Here is a 26,936-nt window from a genome sequence, read left to right as displayed (position 1 = left end):
TAACTAATTTTAGTAATTGATTTTAATCTATAGCTAACGTAGTCAAATATTTCCATATGTATGATATGATGCAGCATTATAGTTGGCTACTTGGCTGTTTCGAATTTGAAATAATGTTTTTTATTTTATTTTGTATTTTGTATTAACTTATTGAATTTCATTAGGTGGTATCTTATCATTTAATCAAGTATGTGTGTTTGTATGATTTTTAGATTAGTACTACATAATTAAGAGATAAACATATTATTTACGAATGCGATATGATATAATATACAACTGATTTATATGTAACATTATTTGATATCATCAGCAAATTGATCTATTTGTTTCAATAATTATTGTAATGACTTAATTAATTTTAAAGAGGAAGCAACTAATAAGGCTTGATTAAAACCATCAGAAAATGAAAATAATACGTTTTTAATTTAAATAAATTAAAAAAATTTATTTATTAAAATAAATAATTTAAAAAATATTTATTGATAATTTATTTATAATATATATATATATATATATATCATTCACAATGACGTTCTGGGTCCCATTTTTAACCTTTTCACCACTTTTTCTTTTTTTCTATCCTTTTCTGACCATATTATTAAGTAAAAATAAAATGGCGCGCGCAGATGCACATGTGATCCGAACATCAATTGATTGAACGCGATATGGCACGTCACCGGGACAGCCGATTTCGCGGTTAGTTTTGTTATCTTCACGTTTATGTTATCGCATATATACAGTCATGGTTAGGACACTTGTCAATAACTAGAATATAATTTATAGTTCAGGTAGTTGAATGTATCGTTAGCAACAGATCATTGATAGGGTATGAATCATTTTCAGGTCTCGCCTAATTCTTCCTTGACGAGTGAGTCACACACTTCTACTACCGGACGTCATCATCTCGTATTTGAGGGAGGCTGGCTTCGGCGACATGGTGTCTCTTACAGACTTCGTCTTTGACAACTCCCTGATCACGGTATTCGTAGAGCGCTGGCGTCCGGAGACCCATACGTTCCACCTGCATGCCATGGGATGAGTGCATCATCATTCTGCAGGACGTTGCGTACCACCTCGAACTACGCGCGCATAGGGAGTCAATTGGGGTGCTTCTGTGATTTCTACAGATGGTACAGCATTGAGACGTAGGAGTTGGTGGAGCGACTACATGGTGCCAGGCCTCCAGTGGTTCAACAGTAGGGAGCGCAGAGGAAGGAGTCTTTCTTGTTGAAGCTGACATGGTTTTGGAACCGAGTCCGACATTTGCCCGACACCACTGAACTAGACACACTCCGACAGTATGCAAAGTGTTACATCATGTTATTGATTGGGGGATACCTGATGACGGATAAGTCGAACAATCTGGTCCATCTTTGGTGGCTACCACTACTTGAAACGAGACATGAAGTTTGCGCCATGTGTTTAACACAATAAGCATGGAACGCCCTTGTTGTATGACTCTTCCCAGTCCCCGTATATATGCGCAATTTCCTTTTTCTTCGCTATCCAAACTTTTCTATACGAGGATTTGAAGTGATAGTTTTGTCGAACTGAACCCTGTAGGATAGGGATGCTGACAGATGGGTTGGACTGTATCACGAGCAAGATGACATTGCAGATAAGATTGCTGTCCAACTATCAATGGTCTTAGGACATGGTGGGTACTAAACACGTATGCGCTCTACCAACCATCTGGACTTTCCTAGCGAAATAGAACAATCATGGTTGGAAACTACACCAGATTTAACAATGATAAATGACTAAATACGACATAATTAAACTTGACCTCACCAGTATCCGAAGTTCTGTCGGAGGGCTACACGGAGACTCCAGGAACATCCAGTTGCAGCTTGGCAGCAATGTACATGGTACTTTAAGCAGTCCGATTCAACCACTTGGTACTCAGCATTTCTGCGTATGCTATAGTTTTTCATACCCTGCATTAATGCATCTCTACTTTTGAATCTGTGGCCGACTCAAAATTCCACCCCACCGTCTAGGTTGTAATCGTCTTCTATGGTGTTGGAAAATGAAAATTTCTCATGCATCGCGTCCAGATCTAATGCATGATAGTGACTTGGTATATCTGATAGCACCGAAATCGGATGGAAAGAGACAAAACATAACTCATCACAGCCTCTACCGGCATCTCTGGTACAAACTCCTCATCATCATCACCTTCAAAAGAATCACTAGCTATCGTTGCTATCTGCAACATACTCTTCGTCGAAGTCTTCATCATCCACGTCCATGTCTTCCACTAAACTAGCAACATGAATTGGTGGTGGTGCGAGAGGTGGATCATCCTGCACAAAAGTCGAGTAGACATACAGATCCACCGCCACCAACATTACCAACCTCGGCAGAAAATTTCATTACTTGTTCCACCATAATTCTCCCATGGATGTCAAACATGAGGCGCACATGTTCGTCGCCCTGGAGCCGAAACAGACAAAAACGAAAAATTCTATTTTCCAACGGTACAAGAAACCTATATCCCACCCTTCTAATCTCTTTTCTCCCTGAACCACCAAGGTTACTCAATATCAGACTCTTCAACTCGGACAAAGAACTTACTCGCCGAGTGCATAACAGTAACGGATTATCACACTCAAATATCACTCTATTGTCACTGTTTTTCATACGACAATTGGAATACACACAGACAACCATATATTCGCTACTATCGGATATTTTGCCTATTTTTTTTTAAAAAAAAAGAAAAAGAATATATAAAATGTGTGTGGAGAATGCCAATACTTGCGCATCCTTTTATAGCTATTGAAAATTTGTTTTACTATATCTCGTTTACACTGTAAACGAGATATACAGGTGTAATTCGATCTATCTTATCTCGTTTCGTAAACTTATCTCATTTATACTGTAAACGAGATAAGACATTCTACGTATTTTCGCAAATATTTTTAAAATTATTTATTTCAATTAATAAAATATTTTTTAAATTTATTTAAATAAAAAATTCGTATATATAAAAAAATTAATTATATATTAAATCACCAAAACTCTAAAGAGAAAAAAAATAACACCAATATTTTTTTGGTACATACTAACACCAATATAAATTATATTGAAAGAAAACATAATATTTGAATGATAATTTAAATAGCAAGTTAACTACTTGTTCCGAAATAAGGCGTCTGAACAACCACAGACAATTGAGCCTTGAGCCTAGGTGGTTTAAAAAGTTTAGAAGAGGTACTTGAGCTGTTTGAAATCGAGTAGAAGTACTTTTTGAATCATTTCTAACAAAAAGGATATAGAGATATTGAGCAGAGACATTTTTTATTATTATCATTATTAATTTTTCACAATTATATTTTTCACTATCTTATTTTTCTTTCTAAATTTTGTGTAAAAGAAAAAATAAAATAAATTAGACTTTTTATTATTTATTCTAAATTTTTCTATTTCTAGTGTCTTGTTTTGTTATGTTTTTAAAACCAAACGCAGCCTAACAAAATTTGATTGTAGACAGTTTATGTCGTCCAATAATATACTACAATGAAAGTGAGTTGAAGTTGTCACTAGGTTGTTTATGTAACAAGTTCTAATGTTCTATCATCATGTTATCCAGATTACCTCAGATCAGGAAGATATCGTGCAGGGAAGATCATCCAAGTTAACTAAGGTTAGAGATATCATGACAAAGAGGTATAAGTTGTTGTCCTTTATTATTTAGGGGAATATCTTTTGCTTTTGGCACTTGCATTTTCTTTTATTCATTTAACACTTTTTAAAACTTTATGAATCATCTAATTAGTGGTCCCCTACCCAATTGGAATATGCATGCATTAGATTGATTCGGATGCAAGAGTTTGTGCAAACCATGAAAGCCTTCTTTATTTGTTTTCGTTTAAAACATGTAACGACAACTATAATTGTTATTTGGTGGCTGCAGAACAAGCTCATCACTCTATGATCCTTCATGAGAAAAGTTAATGAATATAAAAGGTTATAGCTTGGTTGAAAAACGCAAAACTATAATTTTTGAAATAACCATAGTGCACATATTAATTTATCCAGAATAGTCAACAATCATGCATGAATTATTCTAGGACTTAATATTTGGCAAAAGATTTTGGTCATCTACCCTTCTAATACAAAATATTTGTCCAATTCTAGTCACACATATGAATTAAGGAAATGGTTGAAACAATTGTAGATTTAGATTCATTTAACTGATTGTACAAGATTGTCCTCATTAATTCTTGTCTCATACTTACACTCTCTTGTCACTTACTCCTTCATTTAATTGAGTTATTATGGGAAAACAATAATTAATGCCACTTAATTTTTCTATATTGACAACTATTTTGGTTCAAAATAAAAATGAACACTTGAGATCAGGTTCATCTTTCATTTCTCTTCTCCAGACAAAAGAATCAGACACATTCCTGTAATCAATGATAAGGGAATGATGGGCATGGTGTCCGTCGGAGATGTGGTTTGTGCGGTGGTGAGCGAGTACAGACAGGAGCTCGATCGTCTGAATGCTTACATACAAAAGGGTTATTAGAGAAGAGGTTGATGGCAAGCCCTTGCCTTCATTGCACTCAAGTAGTCAAGTTAAGACTTTCGATTATTATGTAATAAGCTTTTGAGGGCATGTAAATATGGTATGGCCAAAAAGCTATCTTGTTCTGTTTTTAACACTCCCTTTAGTACTTTGGAACATCATCTTAATAAAGAGTTTTGGATGCTTATTTGGAGTTATTTTACTATTTGCAATTCAAAGAGTTGACAACTATAACTGAAGCAAAGCTTTAATGCATCAAGAGCACCTGTTACAAACAATCTCTCAACAATTGCTATCTCAGTCACACTCCGATAAAACAATGAATAATTCATCTAACTAAATAAATAAATAAAGAAGAGGTAACAAATATAATGTATAAAAATATAATTAGATAGCTCTAGTAGTAATGTTAATATTCTTATTGTAGTGTAACTATGTGTTACGTAGTGAGGTTTAACCTCTATTTATACACATACTAAGCCTTGCTTTTCAAAGTACATTTATTTGCATCTATCTTGAAGATTGATTCCTTCAATTTTGAGAAAGTTGGCCGCCCAATATTGTGAAGAAAGTCACAGTACTCCCCCTTATATCTCAAGATATCTCACTATAGAGGGAGAATCATATCCAACATATATCCTCAATTTTTTTTGGGATCCCATTTTGGTGCGATTAGGTGGTGCAATGGGAACATATATCGCACACCCAAATATTCTTAAATGGGAAACATTTGGCTGCTGGCCAAATGCTAATTGCATAGGAGAGAACTGATGGTAACTCGTTGGCCTCAAACGAATAAGTGCTGCGGCATGTAAAATAACATGCTCCCAAACCGAGGTTGGGAGATTTGTTCTCATAAGCAATGGTCTAGAAATTAATTGGAGGCATTTAATAAGCGATTCTGCTAACCCATTTTGTGTGTGAACATAAGCTACTGGATGTTCAACACTTATTCCATTAGCCATACAATAAGCATCAAAAGCTTGGGAAGTAAATTCACCAGCATTATCAAGACGAATTGCTTTGATTGAATTTTCTGGAAATTGTGCTTTTAATCGAATAATTTGAGCCAATAATCTCGCAAACGCCAGGTTGCGAGAGGACAATAAGCACACATGTGACCATCTCGAAGATGCGTCTATCAAGACCATAAAATATCTAAAAGATCCACATGGTGGATGAATAGGTCCACATATATCACCTTGAATCCTTTCTAGGAATTCAGGGGACTCAAATCCAACCTTTACTGGTGATGGTCTTAAAATTAACTTCCCTGAGAACATGCAGCACAACAAAATTCACTAGTTTTAAGAATCTTCTAGTTCTTTAGTGAATGTCCATGGGAGTTTTTAATAATTTTTCTCATCATGGTTGTTCCCGGATGACCCAATCGGTCGTGCCAAGTTATGAATTCATTTGGGCTAGTAAACTTCTGGTTTACAGTAGCATGTGATTCAATTGCACTAATCTTGGTATAATATAACCCAGATGAAAGTGAGGGCAATTTTTCTAATATAACCTTTTTATTTGAATCATGAGTTGTGATACATAAGTACTCATGACTTCTCTCATTCATAGTCTCAATATGATATCCATTTCGACGAATATCTTTAAAGCTCAACAAGTTTCTTCGAGACTTGGTAGACAACAGTGCATTATTTATTATGAATTTTGTACCTCCGGGAAACAAAATTATTGCTCTTCCGGAGCCTTCAATCACATTGCTTGAGCCAATAATAATATTAACACATTCTTCTTTTGGCATAAAATGGGTAAAATATATATCATTTTTTAGAATAGTGTGTGAACTCGCACTATCCGCAAGGCATACATCTTCATTACATATCCTTGCCATTTTCTTCAAAGACAAATAATAATAATATGAGTAGTATGCACAGTTAAATTGAATACTTGATCGAAATTATTTTTCTAAGAAATACTGCACATAAAAATAATGTCATATACAAAAATTTTATTTTAAAACATAACATATTTAATGATTTCAAAATTCATAAACATTAATATTTCATTATTTATATCCATCATATTTGAAACTTAAATACATAGAAAATAAAACTTAACAACAAGTTTTTTACATTATTTATTTACATGAATACTTAACAATCTCACACATTAAACTATTCCATCATTGATCAAATGAACAATATTTCCTTTAGAATCCTCAAAGAAATCAGATACATCATAATGAATGGTGGAATTTTCAACATCATTTGAAACAAAATTCGACTCTTTTCCCTTGTCATTCTTTTTCAAAGATGTCTGGTAAAGATCGACTAGGTACCTTGGAGTACGACAGGTACGTGACGAATGGCTCTTTCCACCACAACGGAAACACTTATCCTCTATTGATTTATTCTACCCGATATTTCTTTCTTTATCCCACTTCTAGTGAGATCCTCTCTTTTGAATATAATTCTTTTTCCTTCCATAATTTTTCTTGTTATTAGAATCTTGCCATTTACCTCTTCTGGGGTAATTTGCCGCATTTACTTCAGGAAATGGGACAGCGCCAGTTGGGCGCGCTTCATGATTTTTCAATAGCAACTCATTGTTGTGTTCAGCAACAAGAAGGCAAGAAATTAACTCAAAATATTTTTTAAACCTTTTTTTTCGATACTGCTGCTGCAGGAGCACATTCGAGGCATGGAAGGTTGAGAAAGTTTTCTCCAACATATCATGGTCAGTTATCTTTTCTCCATATAATTTCATTCGTGAGTTGATTCGAAACATTGCAGAATTATATTCATTTATGGATTTAAAATCCTGTAGACGCAAGTGTGTCCATTCATATCGGGCTTGAGGAAGTATCACCGTTTTTTTATAATTGTACCTTTCTTCAAAGTCTTTCCAAATATTTGCAGGATCTTTTAATGTGAGATATTCATTTTTCAATCCTTCGTCAAGATGACAACGAAGAAAAATCATGGCTTTAGCTTTATCCTTCTGGGATGCATTATTTTCAGCCTTAATGGTATCTCCAAGATCTATTGAATCAAGATGGATTTCAACATCTAGTATCCATGATAAATAATTGTTTCCAGATATATCAAGAGCATTGAATTCAAGATGAGAGAGTTTTGACATAATGAAAATTTGTTACCTGAGTCTTCCTAAAAATTTTATCAGAGTCTCGTGCTGATAAACTGTTGTAAAATAACTAAATAAATAAATAAAAAAGAGATAACAAATATAATGTATAGAAATATAATTAGTTAGCTCTAGTAGTAATGTTAATATTCTTATTGTTGTGTAACTATGTGCTACGTAGTGAGGTTTAACCTCTATTTATACACATATTAAGCCTTACTTTTCATAGTACATTTATTTGCATCTATCTTAAAAATTGATTCCTTCAATCTTGAGAAAGTTGGCCACCTAATATTGTGAAGAAAATCACAATATATTAAATGGACATCCATCCATTCATACTTATCACAATACATTGAAAATTCTAGAAAATAAGCTTCATATTTTGGAAATAACAGAATTGCTTAGATCCTTAATTAGATCTCTACTGAGTATGAGAGATTTTTAAAGCGTAAACAATAGGTATAATAGTAAATTTATTCTTTCTTAATGTTTTCTTAACGTTTACTGTTAAGAGGGATCGAATTGAAAAAAAATAAATAGTTAAGAGATTCAATTGAAAAGAAAAAAATTATAGGGATCTAATTGAAAATTTGGTGAAACTACAAGGAACAGAGTAGTTAAACCTCCATTTTATTCATCAAAACCTTCTTTCCATCCCTTTCCCTCTGAAAAAGAGGAAGACAAATAAGGGGAAAGGGGTAGAGAAGAAAATTTACCTTCTGCAGATGCGCACATTTCTGTATGTCTTCCAAGCTTTTGGAGGTTTTAACTGATTCATCCTTGGATATAACTGTCGGCAGAAAAATTCCAATTCCATTTCTAGTTTCTAAAGGAAAAAAGACAAGCACACGAAGAAATCATTTAAATAAATCCCCAGCTTCTTACCCCAGTTCCACTGCAGGGAGCATCCAATAATACTTTGTCAACGGCATTGACACACGACACCTTTGGAACCTGAAATAAACAATAGAAATGCAGAATAGATGTTAGCATACATGGTTGGAATGACGATTATACATGAAAACATTGATTCTCCTCTTTGGAAGAGTTTGATCAAGACAGACATCTACAATAAAAAGAAAATGAACAGCTACATATGTATTACTTGTCTTATTTAATATTCATTAATTGTTGTGACAATTAATGCATGATAAATTAGACAAGTTCTAACCGTTTTTTTTTTGTCCCCCTAACATTATCGCTCTTTTAGATATTGTTTTAATATTTTTTATAAGAGATGGAAAATTACGGTGTAAAAATTTTAATCTGAATTCAAAATTGGTATTTTTTATTAAAATAAACCAAGTAAGTGAATTACCTGTATATAGATAAATAGGTCTACCTCTTTCTTTTAACTTCCGAAAAGAAAATACATGCTGATATCTCACACAATTTGCAGGTTGCGAAAAGCAACCATCGATCTAAAAGACTTTTCACATATTGCAAAAAACTTTCATTAGTCGTTTATACTTTTCACAAATTACAAAAAGATGTTGTCATCACAAATACGTAAATTTCACCGATAACTAATATAGTGCATTATACCAATTTCCTTTCCATATGAAAATTAATTTATGAAAAATTTTAAGTGTTTTTCCATATAGTAAAATGGTGATACTATAGAATAGTAGATCAAGTATTTGTCATATTTCCCAGTCCTCACTCATTAATATACACGTCCAATAAAATATTGTTACACAGATAGAGATGTTTTTCTTAGAGCATCAAGATAAAAAGAAAATGTTGTTAGATCTAACCAACCATTAAACTATAGCAAGTTAGGGTGTCTCCTACATACTTCAGCTAATTAGGATAGGAAAGAATTTATAAGGTTTGGATATAGTTGCAATGTTTACTAACTGATGCCATAAGTAACATTTTTCCTGTAATGTGTATGAATCATGTTCCGGCCCAGTCCAACAGGCCAGAGACCCGGGTTCGTATGTTCGACCGACCCGACGGCCTACCGAATCCGAGTCAAGAGGTGATCCGAGCGTCACCTCCCCTTTTGCATGAACTTGGACAGCTGGCAGAAGCTTCCAGAGAGGCGAGTCTGCCATCAAGGGCCTACCCCAAGTACAAAGTATAAAAGTAGAGTGATCTAACCCTAATAGCCGCCTCTTGTACATACACTGACTTGAGCATTGGAGTCCTTGCAGGTGGTCCCACCGCATCCTCAACTCATCAGGCCTGAGGAGTCGCTCACCGGAACTCTCCGGCATCCATCTCCCAGTCACCCCCCACCTTCATCACCTCCAGATCCAACCCGTTCAATACACGAGTTACGGAACATTGGCACCATCTGTGGAAACTCTGGCTTGAATGGATTTCCTGATGGGCCCGGTCGATGAACAGGAAGAGGAGGAAGTGCATGAGGAGCAGGGAACCCGCCTGATGAGCAGAATAGCCTCCATGGCTTCCTCTCGCGAGCGTACGAGGACCCCCTCTCGTAGGAACGACCCTCCTTCCCGCTCCTCGGATAGACCCCCTTCGGGGGGACGGGTAGTGACAATGCAAGGATCACGAGTGCAAAACCTTGAAAGGGAGCTAGCGGCCAAGAATCGCTACCGTCCCAGCCCGAGCATCTCCCGTACCCTATTTCCCCTAGGAGATCGGAAGCCCGAGGAAGAAGCCCCCGAAGAACCATGCTAGGCGCAAAGCAAACCCTCGATCTCCCTCGACCCATGATTACTCCGAGGGCCAAGGTGAGAACAAAGAGAGGCCGAGAAGGCGGCGTGACCCAATAATCATGGGAGCGACTCCCTTTCACCCCTCCATCCTCAAGGTCCGGCTGCCAAAACACTTTGACATGCCAACAAACATGAGATACGACGGAACCCAAGACCCTCAGGAACACCTGACAGCCTTTGAGCCCAGGATGAACCTCGAGGGTTTTAGCGATGCGGTGAGGTGTCGTGCTTTTCCCGTGTCCTTGGCAGGTCCGGTGGTTCAACGCGCTTTCACAGGGGTCCATTATAACCTTCTCGGACATAACTCGCAGTATTTAGCACAATTCACCACACGCATCATCAAAGCCAAACATCTCATTAACCTTTTAGGGATCACCTAAAGAGCCGGTAAGCCGACCAGGAAATTGCTCGACAGATTCAACGACGGGTGCTAGGAAATTGACGGGTTGACCGACTAAGTGGCCAGTCTGTGTCTCACGAACGGGTTATTAAACGAACACTTTAGAAAGCATCTCACCACCAAGCCTGTATAGACCATGCAAGAGATCCAGAATGTGGTGCGAGAATACATCAACGACGAGAAAGTGAGCCAGGTGGTGGCGGCCAACAAACGACAGGCAGCCAGCCAACCCTTCCCCACGTCAAACCGGGCACACGGAGAGGTCGAAAGAGCCCTCCATGAACGGAGGACCGGCTAAGCCCTTCAAACCCTTCCCCCGAGTCAGAAAGTTCCCGAACTATACCCCCTTCTGACAGCCCCAATCGTCGAGGTCTACCATCAGATCACCGCAAGGGCATCTTGTCGAAACCACGGCAACTGAAGGAAAGAACAGGCGGGAACAAGAACTTATACTGCGACTACCACAAAGGTTTCGGCCATAAAACTCAAGATTGCTTCGACCTAAAGGACGCTTTGAAAGAGGCAATTCGCGAAGGCAAACTAACTGAGTTCTCTCAGTTCATAAGGGAACCAAGGAAGAGGGAACGCGAGCGTCCTGAAGAAGATAGGAGCCGATTAGTGAAGTCGAGGCAAGGGCCTAACGAGGACAATGACCGCGGCCTCACTGTTATTAACGTTGTAGTCGGGAGAGATGCACCCCCTAGTTCGAGATCTGCGACAAAGAAAGACGCTAAGATCTTGGCCGTATCGTCAGGTAGCCACGAAACATCGTCTAGGGAACCACCTAGAATATCGTTTGGGCCAAAAGACCAGTGGTTCCACGACATCCCAGAGAACCCCCCATGGTGATCACAGCAAGAGTCGGAATGGGTTTGGTCAAATGGATCAGCGTCGACACTAGAGCCGACTCTAATATCATGTTCAGAAACGTGTTCGACACCCTGGAGTTCCGAGAGACCGATCTCAAAACTCATCAGCACGGAGTTGTCAGCCTAAGAGACAATTTCATAAAGCCCGGTGGAGTGGTCACCCTCCCGGTTAGCATCAGAGGAGGAGAAGGAAAGAGAGCGAAAATGGTGGAATTTGTTGTCCTGAGGGACTCCACAGCCTACAATGTCATCTTAGGGAGGAAGACAATCAATGAATTCTCTGCTGTGATATGCACTAAGTTTTTTATCATGAAATTTGTCACAGACGACGGATTGGTGGGATTCCTTAGGGGGACCTAGAAACGGCGGTTGCATGTGACAACGCCAGTCTCTCCCTAAGAAAGAAATCGAAGGAAGCATCTGGGATCGTCTTGGCCGACCTAGATTCTAGGTTAGACGACAAGTCAAGGCCCGAGCCCGAGGGAGACCTGGAAAAAGTTCAAAGTCGGGAACACAGGGGACAAATTCACCTTCATAAACAAGAACTACCCCCCCCAAATAACCTGAAAAAGTCCCTCATGGAGGCCATCAGGGCAAAAGGTGATTTGTTCGCTTGGACGCCAACTAACATGCCGGGGGTAGACCCTGATTTCATGTCCCACCGACTTGTCGTGAAGCCGGATGCCAAGCCCGTTGCTCAGAGGCGGAGGAAGATGTCCCAAGAGAGAGTTGACAAGGTGGCCAAGCAAACGGCCAGCCTATTAGAGGCGAGGTTCTTCAGGAAACTCGAGTACTCGACATGGCTGTCAAATGTAGTCCTCGTCAAAAAGGCAAACGAGAAGTGGAGGATGTGCGTCGATTACTCGGACCTCAACAAGGCGTGTCCCAAAGACCAGATACCGATGCACAAACCCGATGAGATAAAAACGGCGTTCATAATGCCAGGAAGCACTTACTGCTATAGAGTAATGCCATTTGGCCTGAAGAACGCAGGGGCAACCTACCAGAGACTGATGAACAGGGTTTTCAGTGACCTTATTGGGAAGTCGGTAGAAGTCTATGTCGACGTGATAACCCAAAAGGGGGTCGAGGTCAAGTCCTCTGGTTGGCTAGTTTTTACTAGGATATCGTCGACATAGACTTCTACCGACTTCCCAATAAGGCCACTGAAAACCATGTTCATCAGTCTCTGGTAGGTCGCTCCTGCGTTCTTCAAGCCAAATGGCATTACTCTATAGCAGTAAGTGCCTCCTGGCGTTATAAACGCCATTTTTACCTCATCAGGTCTGTGCATCGGTATCTGGTTATACCCTGAGTACGCGTCCATGAAGCTTAAGAAGTGATATCCTGCCGCTGCATCTACCAAGGTGTCAATGTTGGGGAGAGGGACCGTTTGCCTTTTTTACGAGGACTACATTTGACAGCCATGTCGAGTACTCGAGTTCCATGATGAACCCCGCTTCTAACAGACTAGTCGTTTGCTTGGCATCCGGCTTCACGGCAAGTCGGTGGGACATGAAATCGGGGTTTACCCCTGGCATGTCAGCTGGCGTCCAAGCGAACAAATCACCGTTTGCCCTAATGGCCCCAATGAGAGGCTCTTTCAGGTTATGGGGGAGGTTCTTGTTTACAAAGGTGAATTTGTCCTCCGTGTCCCCGACCTTGAACTTCTCTAGGTTTTCCTCGGGCTCGGGCCTCGGCTTGTCACCTACGCTGGAATCTAGGTCGGCCAAGAAAACCCTGCTTCCTTCGATTTCTTTCTTAGGGAGAGGTCGGCGTTGTCACACGCAAACACCGTTTCTAGGTCCTCCTAAGGGATCCCACCGATCCGTCGTCTGTGACAAACTTCATGTTCAGAAACTTTGTGCATATCACAGCAGAGAATTCATTGATTGTCTTCCTCCCTAGGATGACAATGTAGGCTATGGAGTCCCTTAGGACAACAAATTCTGCCATTACCGATCTCTTCCCTTCTCCTCCTCCGATGCTAACTGGGAGGGTGACCACCCCATCAGGCTTTATGAAATTGTCTCCTAGGCTGACGACCCCATGCTGATGAGTTTTGAGATTGGTCTCTCAGAGCCCAACGGCGTCGAACACGTTTTTAAACATGATATTGGAGTCGGCTCCAGTGTCGACGAGGATCCGTTTGACCAAGCGCGTTCCGACTCTTGCCGTGATCACCATGGGGGGTTCTCTAGGATGTCGTGGAACCATTGGGCTTTTGGCCCAAACGATATTCTAGGTGGTTCCCTAGACTACGTACCGTGGTTACCTGACGATACGACCAAGATCTTAGCATCTTTCTTTGTCGCAGACCTCGATCTAGGGGGTGCATCTCTCCCAACTACAACGTTAATAACAATGAGGTCACGGTCATTGTCCTCGTTAGGCCCTTGCCTCGCCTTCACTACTAGGCTCCTGTCTTCTTCGGAATGCTCGCGTTCCCTCCTCCTAGGTTCCCTTATGAACTAAGAGAACTCAGTTAGATTGCCTTCGCGAATTGCCTGTTCCAAAGCGTCATTTAGGTCGAAGAAGTCTTAAGTTTTGTGGCCGAAACCTTTGTGATAGTCACAGTATAAGCTCTTGTTCCCGCCTGTTCTGTCCTTTAGTTGCCATGGTTTCGACAAGATGCCCTTGTCGGTGATCTACTAGTAGATCTCGACGATTGGGACTGTCAGAGGGGTATAATTCGTGAACTTTCCAACTTGGGCGAAGGGTTTGAAGGGCTTAGCCGGTCCTCCATCCTTGGAGGGCTCTTTTGACCTTTCCGTGTGCCTGGTTTGACATGGGGAGGGGTTGGCTGGCTGCTGTTTGTTGGCTGCCACCACCTGGCTTACTTCCTCGTCGTTGATGTATTTCCGCGCCACGTTCTGGATCTCTTGCATGGTCTATACAGGCGTGGTGGTGAGACGCTTCCTAAAGTCTTTGTTTAATAACTCATTCGTGAGACAGAGTCTGGCCACTTGGTCGGTCTACCCGTCAATTTCCAAGCACCCGTCGTTGAATCTGTCGAAGAATTTCCTGGTCGACTCACCAGCTCTTTAGGTGATCCCTAAAAGGTTATTGGGATGTTTGGCTTTGGCGATGCGTGTGGTGAATTGTGCTAAAATACTACGAGTTATGTCCGAGAAGGTCAAAATGGACCCCTGTGAAAGGGCGTTGAACCACTGAATTGCCGGTGTGCCAAGATTACGGAAAAAGCACGACACCTCATCGCGTCGCCAACACCCTCAAGGTTCATCCAGGCCTTAAAAGCCGTCAGGTGTTCCTGAGGGTCTTGGGTTCCGTCGTATCTCATGTCTGTTGGCTTGTCAAAGTATTTTGGCAGCCGGACCTTGAGGATGGAAGGGTGAAAAGGAGTCGCTCCCATGATTATGGGGTCATGCCGCCTTCTTGGCCTCTCTCTGTCTTACCTTGGCCCTCGGACTCGTCATGGGTCGAGGGAGATCGAGCGTCTGCTCTGCGCCTAGCATGGTCCCTCCGGGGCTTCTTCCCTGGGCTTCTGATCTCCTAGGGGGAGACCGGGTACGGGAGATGCTCGGGCTAGGTCGGTAGCAATCCTTGGCCGCCAGCTCCCTTTCAAGATTTCGCACTCGTGATCCTTGCGTTGTCACTACGCATCCCACCCCTGAAGGGGCGTCTGTCCGGGGAGCAGGAAGGAGGGTCATTCCTACGAGAGGGGGTCCTCGTATGCTCGCAAGAGGAAGCCATAAATGCTATTCTGCTCATTAGGCGGGTTCCCTCCTCTTCACGCACTTCCTCTCTTCCTGCTCATCGACCGGGCCCAACAGGAAATCCATTCACGCCAAAGTCCCCACAGACAGCGCCAATGTTCAGTAGCTCGTGTATCGAACGGGTCAGATTTGGAGGTGATAAAGGTGGAGGTGACTAGGAGATGGATGCCGAAGAGTTCCGGTGAGTGACTCCTCGGGCCTGATGAGTTGAGGATGAGGTGGGACCGCCTGCAAGAACTCCAACGTTTAAGTCAGTGTCTGTACAAGAGACGACTATTAGGGTTAGAGTTAGGTGACGTACCTTTGGGGAAGGATAGGTCCCTCCCTTTTTATACTCTGTACTTTGGTGGACCCTTGATGGCAGACTTGCCTCTCTGAAAACTTCTGTCAACTGTCCAGGTTCATGCAAAAGGAGAGGTGACGCTCGGATCACCTCTTGACTCGGATTCGGTAGGCCGCCGGGTTGATCGGACATCCAGACTTGGGTCTCTGACTTGTTGAACTCGACCGGAACAAATTTAAAAATTTTAGAGAATTTCCAAATGAGTTTTAATTCATTCATACAGAATTTTTTTTATTTCATCGCGACAAATTTATATAAGAGAAAAAGAGTAAGTTGAGAAACTTAAGCATATGTTGTGTAAAAAATAATTCTAAACAAATAAAACAATTAAACAAATTCATGAAATTTCTAAACCAAATCAATTCTTTCTTCTCTATTTTCAAACAAGATAATTGATTTATACATCAAATAAATCCTAATTTTGAAAATGTTCCTAACACACCCCACCAAGGGGAACACTAACAACAAAATACTTGATCGCCAACACGTAACCATTAAAGGCATAACTATGAAAGCACTATCAATATTATAACATTTGGCTAGTGTCTTAAAAAGGATAACTAGCACAGTACAATGGATATGATGACAGTATTTAGAATGAAATCTCAAGATTAATTCAAAAAGGTACACATTTCTTTTCTGGTTTATAACTATGTTTAGATGCTACCTTAAATAACTAAAACCAAACAAAATTGCGCTGTGTGATTACCGGATAGAACTGATTCCAGGACAAACTTCTTAAAGCAGGCAATCACTACAACTCTTCCATTTCATTAAGTGCGAGTCAGTTCGATGCCAATGGCCATTCCTCATTTTTGGCTCTGTCGCTTACCGGTTTTGCGCTTGTTTTCTCTCAAAGCGCGTCTCTTCTCCTCCCTGCAGGCATCACCAAAAGCTTAGGATTCCAGCGGAAGACAATCATATTACTAAAGTGTTGCATTTATATTCAAGATACAGATATATTAGTAAGATTGATATGGAAGGAAAAGAGAGAAGTCAAGCATGGAGAAAACTTTAACCTTGAATTTGAAATTTCCTCCTTAGATGGAAATTTCCTTTTCTGCCTCTTTATTGGTCTAGATCCAGAAGTTACTTTCCCATTTTCTTTTATGCCGTTAATCGGTTTAGATGGAAACTTCCTTTTCTTTGTCTTTTTGGATTTAGATTCAGAAGATTCTTTGCCATTTTCTCTAACATCATTACTAGGCTTCTCAACATCCACTTCTTCCTTCTCAAGCTTGGATTGTTCTTCCTCCACTTCAGATGGTTCTGATGGTTTTAAACCTGGCTTTCTGCTGCTCATTTTTTTCAACTGCAAGACGCATATTTAGAGAAAATAAAAAACACACGACATAACAATGCTCAAGGGAATAAATGCATGGCTGTATCTAATTTTCAATCTTTAATTTAGCACAACAAATGGTTGGAAATGAAGTAAGGTGAGAAAAAGAATTGTACATTTTAACAACAGCAGCTCCACACTCCCATAGGTAAAGTTTAAAATTAAAGTACAAATATTATTTTAAAAATGTTCAACTCAATAAGTTCCATGGTCAACTGATTCTAGAAAAAACGTAAACAAGCATTTAAGTATCAATCAAAAAATCAAATTAAACAAGCATAAATAATCAACATTTTTTATTAATAGTAAGAACTCCACAATTTGTCAACATACTGTATCATGTGCCAAGGATATTATCAATCTATAAACTTTCTGCAATTTTGTAACACCAAATGTCTGACAATTTTATAGCAGAAAGATTTGTACGAATACAATTTGTTGGATGTGTAAATGGACTTTAAAGCAATTTCTAAAGATAGCAACAACCTATATACCTTTGCAACAAAGAACCCATCCATATTGTGTACATGAGGATAGAACCGCCTTGTCTTTTCTAAAGAAGGGTGAAACCGTTGCTCCCTAAATCTTATGAATCTGATGGAAAGTAAAGGTCACAAAACACAATTTTTTATAGTCAAACCTACAGAGATAAGGAACATAATCATTACCCAGGGCGCCCAAAGTCAAGTCCACAGGGAACCAGCTTAACATCCCTCTTCTTGAGTGCATAGTCAATAACTGCTTCATTCTGAAGATTTACCAAGCGAACTTTCAGAAATATATAGAACAGGAAACACTAGCACAGAAAGTTACTATTTGCAAATGAAAAACTAACCTCGGCAACCATGATCGAACAAGTGGAATAAACAATGTAGCCCCCAGATTTTGAATTAGCATCCACCATATCAATGGCAGCAAGAATGAGTTCCTAAAAAACAAAGGAATCTATTCAATAATGATTAAAAAGGTATAATATTACAATGTGTAGAATTACTTATAGTGACCCAAAATGAGGAAATATTTTCCACTGTAAGTTTAATAGTGCCAGTCTATTTCATTTAATTTCAACTATTTCTAAACAAAAGACAAAAATCAACTTCAAAGTATAGGGGAGAAGTAATCATTCATAGTGATCACAGTTTGACACGTGCACCATCTGAATCTTTCAATCCAAAATTAAGTAGAAGAGTGAAGAAAAAGGATGACCGTTATAAACATTAGTTATTGATGTAATGAGAATGTGGGATAGACCATTTCTCTCGCACTTTCACAATTCATGAAACTCCGTAACAAAAAATCTTTAGGGGGTATTTTTGAGTTATGAATTTTGAAGGGAAAAGGAGGTAAAGGAAGTATTCGAAGTGTAATGTGAAGTCCATTTTAGGTTTAATTACTCTATTAATCCCTATAGTTTCGTCAAATTTTCAATTAGCTCCCTATAATTTTTTTCCTTTCAATTGGGTCCCTGAATCATTTATTTATTTTTAATTAAATCCCTACCGAGACAAAAATGTTTGATTTAACAGAATATTCCGTTCCCAAATTGAAGATACCCTAATTTTTTCCTTAATCCCTAATTGTCTCTCCCCTTCTTTCTTCATAAAGACAAAATTAGCCTCCTTCTCATCATTCTCACACTCGGACAAAAACTCATCTCCTTCACTCCCTCCATTGTCACTTTGTCCACTGAACTCCTCGCCAAACCCAGCCACCACCCCACTTCAAACTCATTGCCGAACTCTTCTCCTCGGGTAGAGGGTATTGTCGTCGCCTGCGGAGACAAACCGTGGGTGCTGTCGTCGAAGGTCCTCGACCCTCTTCTCATCATTCCTCTTTCAGAAAACCCTAAACCCACCCTCACCCATTTTAGCATGCCATACATTGACAAATCAGTTTCATTCACCTTTGACTCTCATCGTCGTGCCTCAGATCTGTTGCAGACTTCTCCCTCCCTGTCGCTCGCGCTACTTATTTTCTCGCCGACGCTGCGTCGCGGTTCTCTTCCTGTGTCATTGATGTTCGTCCTCTCCTCGACTTGTCTCTCTGTTCAAGCTCTCTCTATCTCCGAGCTCACTCCTTGTCACCGCCGATAAACCTCCAGCCCTCCACAGCTTCTTCAGTTTTATTTTTGTGAGCTAATTCTTCTTTTTTCGTGATTGTTGATTGTCGTTTTTCTGAGTTAATTGTTGTTTTTTTATTTAATTTTTTGGATTTATTGTTGTTAACATAGGTGGATTCTTCTTGTTTTTATTCTGAGTTAATTATTGTTGACAACTATAACTGAAGCGAAGCTTTAATGCATCAAGAGCACCTGTTACAAACAATCTCTTAGCAATTGCTATCTCAGTCACACTCAGATAAAACAATGCATAATTCATCGTTGAAAATTCTAGAAAATAAGCTTCACATTTTGGAAATAACAGAATTGCTTAGATCCTTGATTAGATCTCTACTTAGTATGAGAGATTTTCAAAGCGTAAATGACAGGTATAATAGTAAATTTATTCTTTCTTAACGTTTTTTTAACGTTTGCTGTCAAGAGGGACCTAATTGAAAAAGAGTACAGTATCGTTTTTGTCCTCAACATTTGGGGTAAGTCCTATTTGTGTCCCTAACGTTTAAATCGTTCTATTTGTATCCCTAACGTTTATAAAAGTGATTCAATGTTATCATGCCATCAATTATACTAATAGATCAAATTGTATTTTTCAACTATTCTCACCTAGATGTATTCATTCTCAATTAAGTCTCACATGGATGTGTTCGATTTTAATATTGTACCCAAAATTTGTGTTCAAGTTCAATTATGTCCCTAAAAAAAGTGAATTATGTAAATGTTGCAAGGTTTAGTTTTAACTTTTAATGAGTTACTAACCGGAGTGGATCATCAGTTCTGACCCAGACATTTGTATTCTAACTTCAAGAAGAAATTTTCAAAACTCCAACTAAAGCTCATGATGTGTAATTGACGGCAGAATAACATTGAATCAATTTTATAAATGTTAAGGATCCAAATAGGACAATTTAAACGTTAGGGACACAAATAAGATTTACCGCAAATGTTGGGGACAAAAACGATACTTTACTCATTGAAAAAAACTAAATGGTTGAGAGAGTCGATTGAAAAGAAAAAAACTATAAGGACTAATTAAAAATTTGGTGAAACTACAAGGACTAACAGAGTAGTTAAACCTCCATTTTATTCTTCAAACCCTTCTTTCCATCCCTTTCCCTCTTAAAAAGAGGAAGAGAAAGAAGGGGAAAGGGGTAGAGAAGAAAATTTACCTTCTGCAGATGCGCACATTTCTGTATGTCTTCCAAGCTTTTGGAGGTTTTAACTGATTCATCCTTGGATATAACCTGTCGGCAGAAATATTCCAATTCCATTTCTAGTTTCTAGAGGAAAAAAGACAAGCACACGAAGAAATCGCTTAAAAAAATCCCCAGCTTCTTACCCCAGTTCCACTGCAAGGAGCATCCAATAATACTCTGTCAACAGCATTGACACCCAACACCTTTGGAAGCTGAAATAAACAATAGAAATGCAGAATAGATGTTAGCATGCATGGTTGAAATGACGATTATACATGAAATTGTTCAATCTCCTCTTTGGAAGAGTTTGATCAAGACAGACATCTACAATAAAAGGAAAATGAACAGCTACAACTATAACAGAAAGTACGTATTGCTTTATATTGAACAAAACTCCATAGCCAATATACAATATTTTCCAAAATACTAAATTATGCATGTCATCACACAAGCCAGATGGAGTTAAAAAAAAATGCAAAACCAAACAAGACAATTTAGTAGCAGTAAAGACATCAAACTTCAAAATCTTTTGGTAAGAAATTATAAACAGTAATTGATTAGAGAGAAGATGCTAACCTCTCTTCCATCATAATTGCAGACTAAAGTGTTTGACACCCCCATCCGGTGCAAATTTGCAGTAAGTGACTTAAGCCGTAGTACCTTCATTTCATTTGCAAAAACAATTCCTGTAATAGACCAAAAAATCATTTGAAACCAGAAATTAGAGGATCTAACATATTACAAAACATGGTCAATTTTATTCAGTTATTCGAATTACTAGATAAAACAAAATAGAGGATACCTACTCAAAAAACAACGGAAAGAGCATACATGCATGCATAAACATTCAACAAATTAACACCTCATGATGTTTAGTGTCAACTTGTTAGGGAAGTTCGTTATGGATGCAGTAAGTTCTCTAATGCTTAATGAGCCGGCAAATAGCAGCTTTCATAGAGTATAAGGAACTCAACCACTTTAAATTTTATTAAAATATACCTCTTTCTTGGTCATTATTAATATTGCAAATAGTCAGATCATCCCAAATAGGTTTAACACACAGAGAGAAAATAGCAATACATGAAGAAACAAGTTACTTGTTTAATGCAAAAAAAAAAATTACACAGCCCAAAATGCACAGGAATTAGAAAACTACAAAAAAGATTCATGAATTTTAATAGCCACCTGTATTCTTCATAAGAGCAGCTACATATGTCGTTTTACCTCCAGGTGCAGCCCTGCATAGAGCATAAACTGGCATCAGAATTATCACACAAGTATTGCAAGCAAAGTGGGTTATACATTGCTATTGAAATCAAGAAGTGCTTATATTCAGGCTTTCAAGTATATCATTTTTTAAGAATCTATTTAAAAATACAATCATGTTACTTGTTCACCATTAATCAGCCACCGCATATAGAAACATGTATTTGGCATCTCATAAAAAAATATTATACTACTATAAACAAGTTCGATTATTCGTCTATTACAGATTTGATTATTCAACTATGACAGGTTTGTTTTTTCTAGTAGCTGATTATTCAATTGGAAAAATGGGTAAATCAATATGTATAAATGTAGCTATAGATAAATCACTCAATCTTGTAATTTAGCTATTAAAAGTGGCACATAGCAATTCTAAGGCATCCATAAGAATTTTCCTGGTCCTAGTTGCTCACTCTAAAGACATAATATAGCTATAGGACCATAACAACAGATAAGAGTCATCTTCAATTCTTCATACTAAGATAACAACAATGAGGATCCAAAACAAAGTCAACAATTGAGGCAAAGATATATCATTGCAACACAGATATGCTTTCAATTGTACAGTTTAAATTTAGAAATGTACGGCATTACCAAAATTTTTTTGTTTCCTCCATTTTGTCTGTGACATAATGTAAATAGAGTAAAATTTGAGCTAATATAAGTATTTCTATACTTGGAGATAGATGTTCATCATGTGTATATTTGCACAACAATCACATCAATGCAATTTCCGCTTTGGAATTTTTTGTTATAACAAATAAAGGTAAAACAATGAATATACAAATCGAAAATAAACCATGTCTTTCATTTCAGCTCTATTTGTCTGAGAACATGTGGTTGAAACATTAACACAAGTTTCAAAATTAATGTAAGTTGTCAATATAGTACCCTACTAACATTTTTCATACAAAGATTTTATATAATGTGTACACCAATAATTATTACTTACGCCATATCAACAACCCTTTCCTTCTCTTGAGGAGCTAAGGCCATCACAGGTAGAAAGGAGCTTGCACTTTGAAGCTGCAAACAATTTAATAACTTTACCTAAGTATGCACATCATGCAATAGTAAACCAAACGCAAAAAGGGAAAATGGTAATAGGAAAACTATGCACCATGTAGAAACCAGCCATATACTCCGGAGTGGCACCAATTGGTACTTGAGAATCATACACAACAAGTCCAACCTGTCACAAATTTAGATTGTTACTTGTATTTTCTTCACCAAAAGAGGAATACGAGAAACATCGAGTCATAAATTAAAACATGAATTCATACCTTTGACCACTTGCTTAAAGGATCTAGATTTACTCCTCTATTTATTAAAACATCTGCCAAATCCCGTCTGCGCGTCTGATTGTACAGAGGAGCACAAAAAATACATAATCAATAAGAAACATGGATAATTAAATAATAACATTTAAACACTGAGCATTGGGAGTGAATATGTTACCTTCAAAGTGTTAGTCCTTAGACAAATGGGCCTGGGCTTTTCAAAGGCTTCAATTAGTTCCATAAGTTCGACAGCGGGAAACATCTGAGAAAAACAAAATTATAATTTCTCATGCTAACCCTTCACAAATACAACAGTATTATCTAAGAATAATATAGAAATTCGTCCCAACCTCCACTAAAGCACCAATTAGAAACTCATTGTAGCCATAGTATGAACATATATCTTTCTTAAGCTGCTCAACATAATCCTTTCTCGTTGACCCTTCTTGCTTTAAGGCCTTGAAATTTGAAAGAACACGAACAACTAGGAAAACAAACATCCAACACAATCACAACACCAACCAAACAAGGTAGCGCATTGAACGAATCATGAAGACAGTCAAGCATAGTCCAATGGAAGTCAACTCACTCTCTTTAATCCTCCTCTGTAGATTGGAAAGATCAGGCGGACGCAGATTCTCCTCCTCAAGTTCCTAAAAGTACCAAAGAACTAAAATAACTACTTTTACCAAAACTACCACCAATTATTTAGAAAACTAAGCATAACTGCCAAGGGATCAATAAAATTTCAAATAATAATAATAAAGAAACCAACCAACCAACCTCTTGGGTTGGTAATCTAAACTCATCAGACTCCTCTTTGATGTTGAGTTGCATTTCAGCCTCGGCATCTTCTTCTTCCTTCTTCCTTTCCTCATCAATGATTCTCGACTTCTCTTCAATGTCATATTCATCCGAGTCAACATCCAAACCCGAACCTGAATCAGAAGCGGAGTCTTTCTCTGCATAACAAACAACAAACGAATAACAAACAACAAACAAATAAGAAATAAAAGTTTAAAAACAAGACATTAACAACAAAAAAACGCACACGAAAATAAACCAACACCTTCCGCTTCGTCATCAGATCCTTGGAGGAAATCATCAACTAAGGGATCATCACCATCACCATCAGAAGATAGGTCAGATTCAGAACCCGAATCAACATCGAAGTCACCAGGAGCTTCATCTTTATTCTGTGGCTGCTGCAGAATCTCTTCTTCTTCATATTCGGATTCTGAAGCACTAGAATCATGCTTGAGGGTTAAAAGCTTGCTCTTCTTTTTCATGGCTTCTTTTGGTGGCTTTGCAGGGCTCTGCTTCTTTGAAACTTTCTTCTTTGTTGCAATTGCTGGAGCCATAATCTACGTATGCAGAGTGTATCAGAGATTCTGATTTGGGGGGAGAATGTTTTCTTCTTCGCTGAGAAAAAATTAACTCGGCTAAGGTTTAGGGTTTAGCAGAAAGAACGGAATGCAGCAGGTTGAAAAGACCTATGCATTAGGTTTTTCATATATATATAACATATGATCCAAGGTTGCAAGAACTGGACCAGTCATTTAATCGATCGAGTGACTGGTTAAATGGTTCAATGGTCCAACCGGAGTCGAACCATGGTTGTACCAGTTTAACTAAATATACGGTAAAATTATAAAAAAAATTCAATATATAATTTTAAATATTTAAATTCAATCATTTCTAAACTAATAAAATTTAAAATTTGACCATTTCACACAATAAATTATCCATAATTTATCATTAAAAGTTCATAAACAACTTCAAATATAAAAGTTTATAACTAAAGAAAATTAAAACGCACATAAATGACAAATACAAAATGTTCTACCACCAAAAGAACCAACATTGAACAAACAAGTTTTCAACTAAACAAAAACACTACTCATCAGTAATCATAATCATCATTTAAGTGTTCCATCAACAAGTTACAGAAACAATCAATTGCTTTTTCAGATTTCAACAAATTCAAATTATCTATTTCTAGTACTTCCGTTAGTTACTATTATTTAGTAACATTTAAAATATTATAACATTACTCTAATGCAAGAATACAGTGTACTCATTCTATCTAGAACACCATTCCATCCTAATATTTCAACAATGCATGTTATTGTTACCAAGGTTCTGAAAACCAAACCGGTCATCGAACCAACACCTGATTCTATAAAAATTCAATGAATAAAGCAACTGGTTCTATACACTCTTCTACGGCATATTTTTTACTTCAAAAGGGGATCATAAACAACTAGTTCTATAAATAAACAAACTACAATGATATGCAATGCCAAAAATAGGCCAATGATGAAATAATAAAGGATTTCTCTCTTCAATTCTATGTTCAAGCTCGTACCAGACCAGAATCAACAGAGTAATACCTAGTCTTCCTTCTTAATTCTTATATACCTCAAAGAATTTCCTACAAAATGAAAATTGAATACAATACACAGCTTTAAAACAAAAACAAAACAACACTCAGAAATCAATCACCTCTTCCAAACACAGCCTTAAAACAAAACAGAACAACATTCAGAGTATGAGCATTGATCACAAAAAATTGATTTCTGAAACAAAACAAAAACAGCAGAACAACATTCAGAGTTTGAGCATTGATCACAAAATATTGATTTATGAGACAAAACAAAAACAGAAGAACATTCAGAGTTTGAGCATTGATAACAAAAAATTGATTTCTGAAACAAAACAAACACAGCAAAACCAGCAGAACAGCATTTAGAGTTTGAGCATTGATCACAAAAAATTGATTTCTGAAACAAAACAATGAAAACAGATTTTTTTTTCCTTCAGAAGAAGAAAACAATGAAAACATGAAACGCATAATAAATCAATGATCACCAATATCCAGCAAGAATCTCAAAGACAACAATAAATACACAACAACAATTTAGCAAATAAAATAAGACCAACAATTTAGCAAATTAAAACAACAGCAGCCCAACAATTTAGCAAATTATCAGTCTATGAATTCAGTCTATTGTATACTTTAATTCAGTCTATGAAAAAAATCCAAACCACTACCAAATCAAATAGTTACTTATTGTAATAGAAATAAGAAGTTGCAGAGTTTGAAGCAGAGTATTGGTGTTGTGTGAGTGTATTGTCTGGTGCCGGGTTTAGGGAACTCACGGCGGCGACAAAAGAGAGCAGTTCGACGGCTAGGTGGAGCGCGCGGATTGGTCGCAGAGTTTGAAGCAGAGCAACGTGGCTTCCAGACGAACGCGAATGCGAACCCGAAAGGTGAACAGCGAGTGAACGCGAACGGTGAACGCCGAGCAAACTTGAACGGCGAAGAACGCGAACGAAGACGACGGCTGAACCAAGACGCGAACGTGAACGGCAAACAAATGGCGGCGGAAGCGCGCTGAGCAGACAAAGACGACGGACGCCGAGCTCGAGGAAGCAGCTGCGATCGGAACAGCGAACAGGGGTTGAAGACTTGGAGCACGAGGGAAGCTAGATAGACGGACGGACGGCGGCAGTATGCCACTCCTTGCGGCGGTGGTGTACGGTTACAGTGCTAGGGTTTTTTGGCTGTGTTTCTGTGAATGAAAAAAAGGGAGGGAGGAAGGGAGAAAAAACGAAGGAGCTTCAGAACAAAGAGTGAAAGTAAGCCAAATTTAATAAAAACGACGCCGTTTCTTTCAAATCGTTTTTGGAGAAACGGTTTCAGGGACAAACCGGGCCGTGATTGTTGTCCGTTTACAGTTAACCGGTCGAACCAGCCGGTTCGGCCCGGTTTTCAGAGCATTTTGTTTTAATGCACCTTTAATTGTAGAATTACATACATCAGTCATTACAATAATTACAGCAAAATTCAGAATTACAGCAGTTTAAAATTCAAAATTATACCAATTCTGTCTAGAATCCAAAATTATATCAAAATTCTATATAGCATTCAAAATCCAAAATCCAAAATTGAATTTGTATCTTATCTCTTATACATCGGACCAACCGGGTTATAGCTCAGTCAGCTTAACTCAAAATTAAAAATAACGGAAAAACCCCTCAACGTA

At 38.3% G+C, this 26,936-nt stretch overlaps 3 protein-coding genes across 4 annotated transcripts; 1 reads left to right on the top strand and 2 right to left on the bottom strand.

Moving 5' to 3' along the window:
* Window positions 1-7,848: 7,848 nt before the first annotated feature.
* LOC127740601 (uncharacterized) lies at window positions 7,849-9,796 on the bottom strand. Of its 2 annotated transcripts, XM_052251705.1 has the most exons (4): window positions 9,509-9,796; window positions 8,534-8,602; window positions 8,365-8,438; window positions 7,849-7,933 (listed from the first exon to the last, which is right to left on the bottom strand). In XM_052251705.1, exons 1-4 carry the CDS (start codon window positions 9,524-9,526, stop codon window positions 7,855-7,857), a joined length of 240 nt encoding a protein of 79 aa, XP_052107665.1. In that variant the 5' UTR covers window positions 9,527-9,796; the 3' UTR covers window positions 7,849-7,854. The 2 variants fall into 2 exon arrangements, with proteins under 2 accessions (XP_052107665.1, XP_052107664.1); XM_052251704.1 differs by lacking the exon at window positions 7,849-7,933 and having other exon boundaries at window positions 8,195-8,438.
* Window positions 9,797-11,604: 1,808 nt separating this feature from the next.
* Window positions 11,605-12,746, top strand: LOC107458276 (uncharacterized). Its single transcript, XM_021126712.1, has 2 exons — window positions 11,605-11,892; window positions 11,958-12,746. The coding sequence occupies exons 1-2, from the start codon at window positions 11,605-11,607 to the stop codon at window positions 12,744-12,746; spliced, it is 1,077 nt and encodes a 358-aa protein (XP_020982371.1).
* A 3,444-nt stretch (window positions 12,747-16,190) lies between these two features.
* Window positions 16,191-26,512, bottom strand: LOC107458320 (26S rRNA (cytosine-C(5))-methyltransferase NOP2B). The gene is made up of 18 exons (XM_016076525.3): window positions 26,050-26,512; window positions 23,957-24,309; window positions 23,671-23,849; window positions 23,477-23,540; window positions 23,238-23,371; window positions 23,066-23,149; window positions 22,891-22,965; window positions 22,728-22,799; window positions 22,560-22,633; window positions 21,527-21,579; window positions 20,918-21,027; window positions 20,485-20,553; window positions 20,315-20,389; window positions 17,865-17,957; window positions 17,698-17,777; window positions 17,524-17,623; window positions 16,707-16,999; window positions 16,191-16,563 (listed from the first exon to the last, which is right to left on the bottom strand). Exons 2-18 carry the CDS (start codon window positions 24,246-24,248, stop codon window positions 16,497-16,499), a joined length of 1,914 nt encoding a protein of 637 aa, XP_015932011.1. The 5' UTR covers window positions 24,249-24,309; window positions 26,050-26,512; the 3' UTR covers window positions 16,191-16,496.
* Window positions 26,513-26,936: the final 424 nt, after the last annotated feature.

Source organism: Arachis duranensis, chromosome 7 (genome assembly GCF_000817695.3).
Source record: "Arachis duranensis cultivar V14167 chromosome 7, aradu.V14167.gnm2.J7QH, whole genome shotgun sequence".
NCBI classification, from domain to species: domain Eukaryota; kingdom Viridiplantae; phylum Streptophyta; class Magnoliopsida; order Fabales; family Fabaceae; genus Arachis; species Arachis duranensis.
This window is presented reverse-complemented; position numbering and strand designations above follow the sequence as displayed.

Coding starts and splice junctions, on each gene's coding strand:
- LOC107458320 (XM_016076525.3), bottom strand. CDS start 24,248: ATGGCTCCAGCAATTGCAACAAAGAAGAAAGTTTCAAAGAAGCAGAGC. Junction 22,800..22,890: donor CTTTAAGCAAGTGGTCAAAG/GTATGAATTCAT, acceptor AATTTGTGACAG/GTTGGACTTGTTGTGTATGA. Junction 20,554..20,917: donor GCAATTATGATGGAAGAGAG/GTTAGCATCTTC, acceptor TGTTTATTTCAG/CTTCCAAAGGTGTTGGGTGT.
- LOC107458276 (XM_021126712.1), top strand. CDS start 11,605: ATGGGTTTGGTCAAATGGATCAGCGTCGACACTAGAGCCGACTCTAAT. Junction 11,893..11,957: donor CAATCAATGAATTCTCTGCT/GTGATATGCACT, acceptor GGGATTCCTTAG/GGGGACCTAGAAACGGCGGT.
- LOC127740601 (XM_052251704.1), bottom strand. CDS start 9,777: ATGTACAAGAGGCGGCTATTAGGGTTAGATCACTCTACTTTTATACTT. Junction 8,603..9,508: donor AAATGTTACTTATGGCATCA/GTTAGTAAACAT, acceptor TGTTTATTTCAG/GTTCCAAAGGTGTCGTGTGT.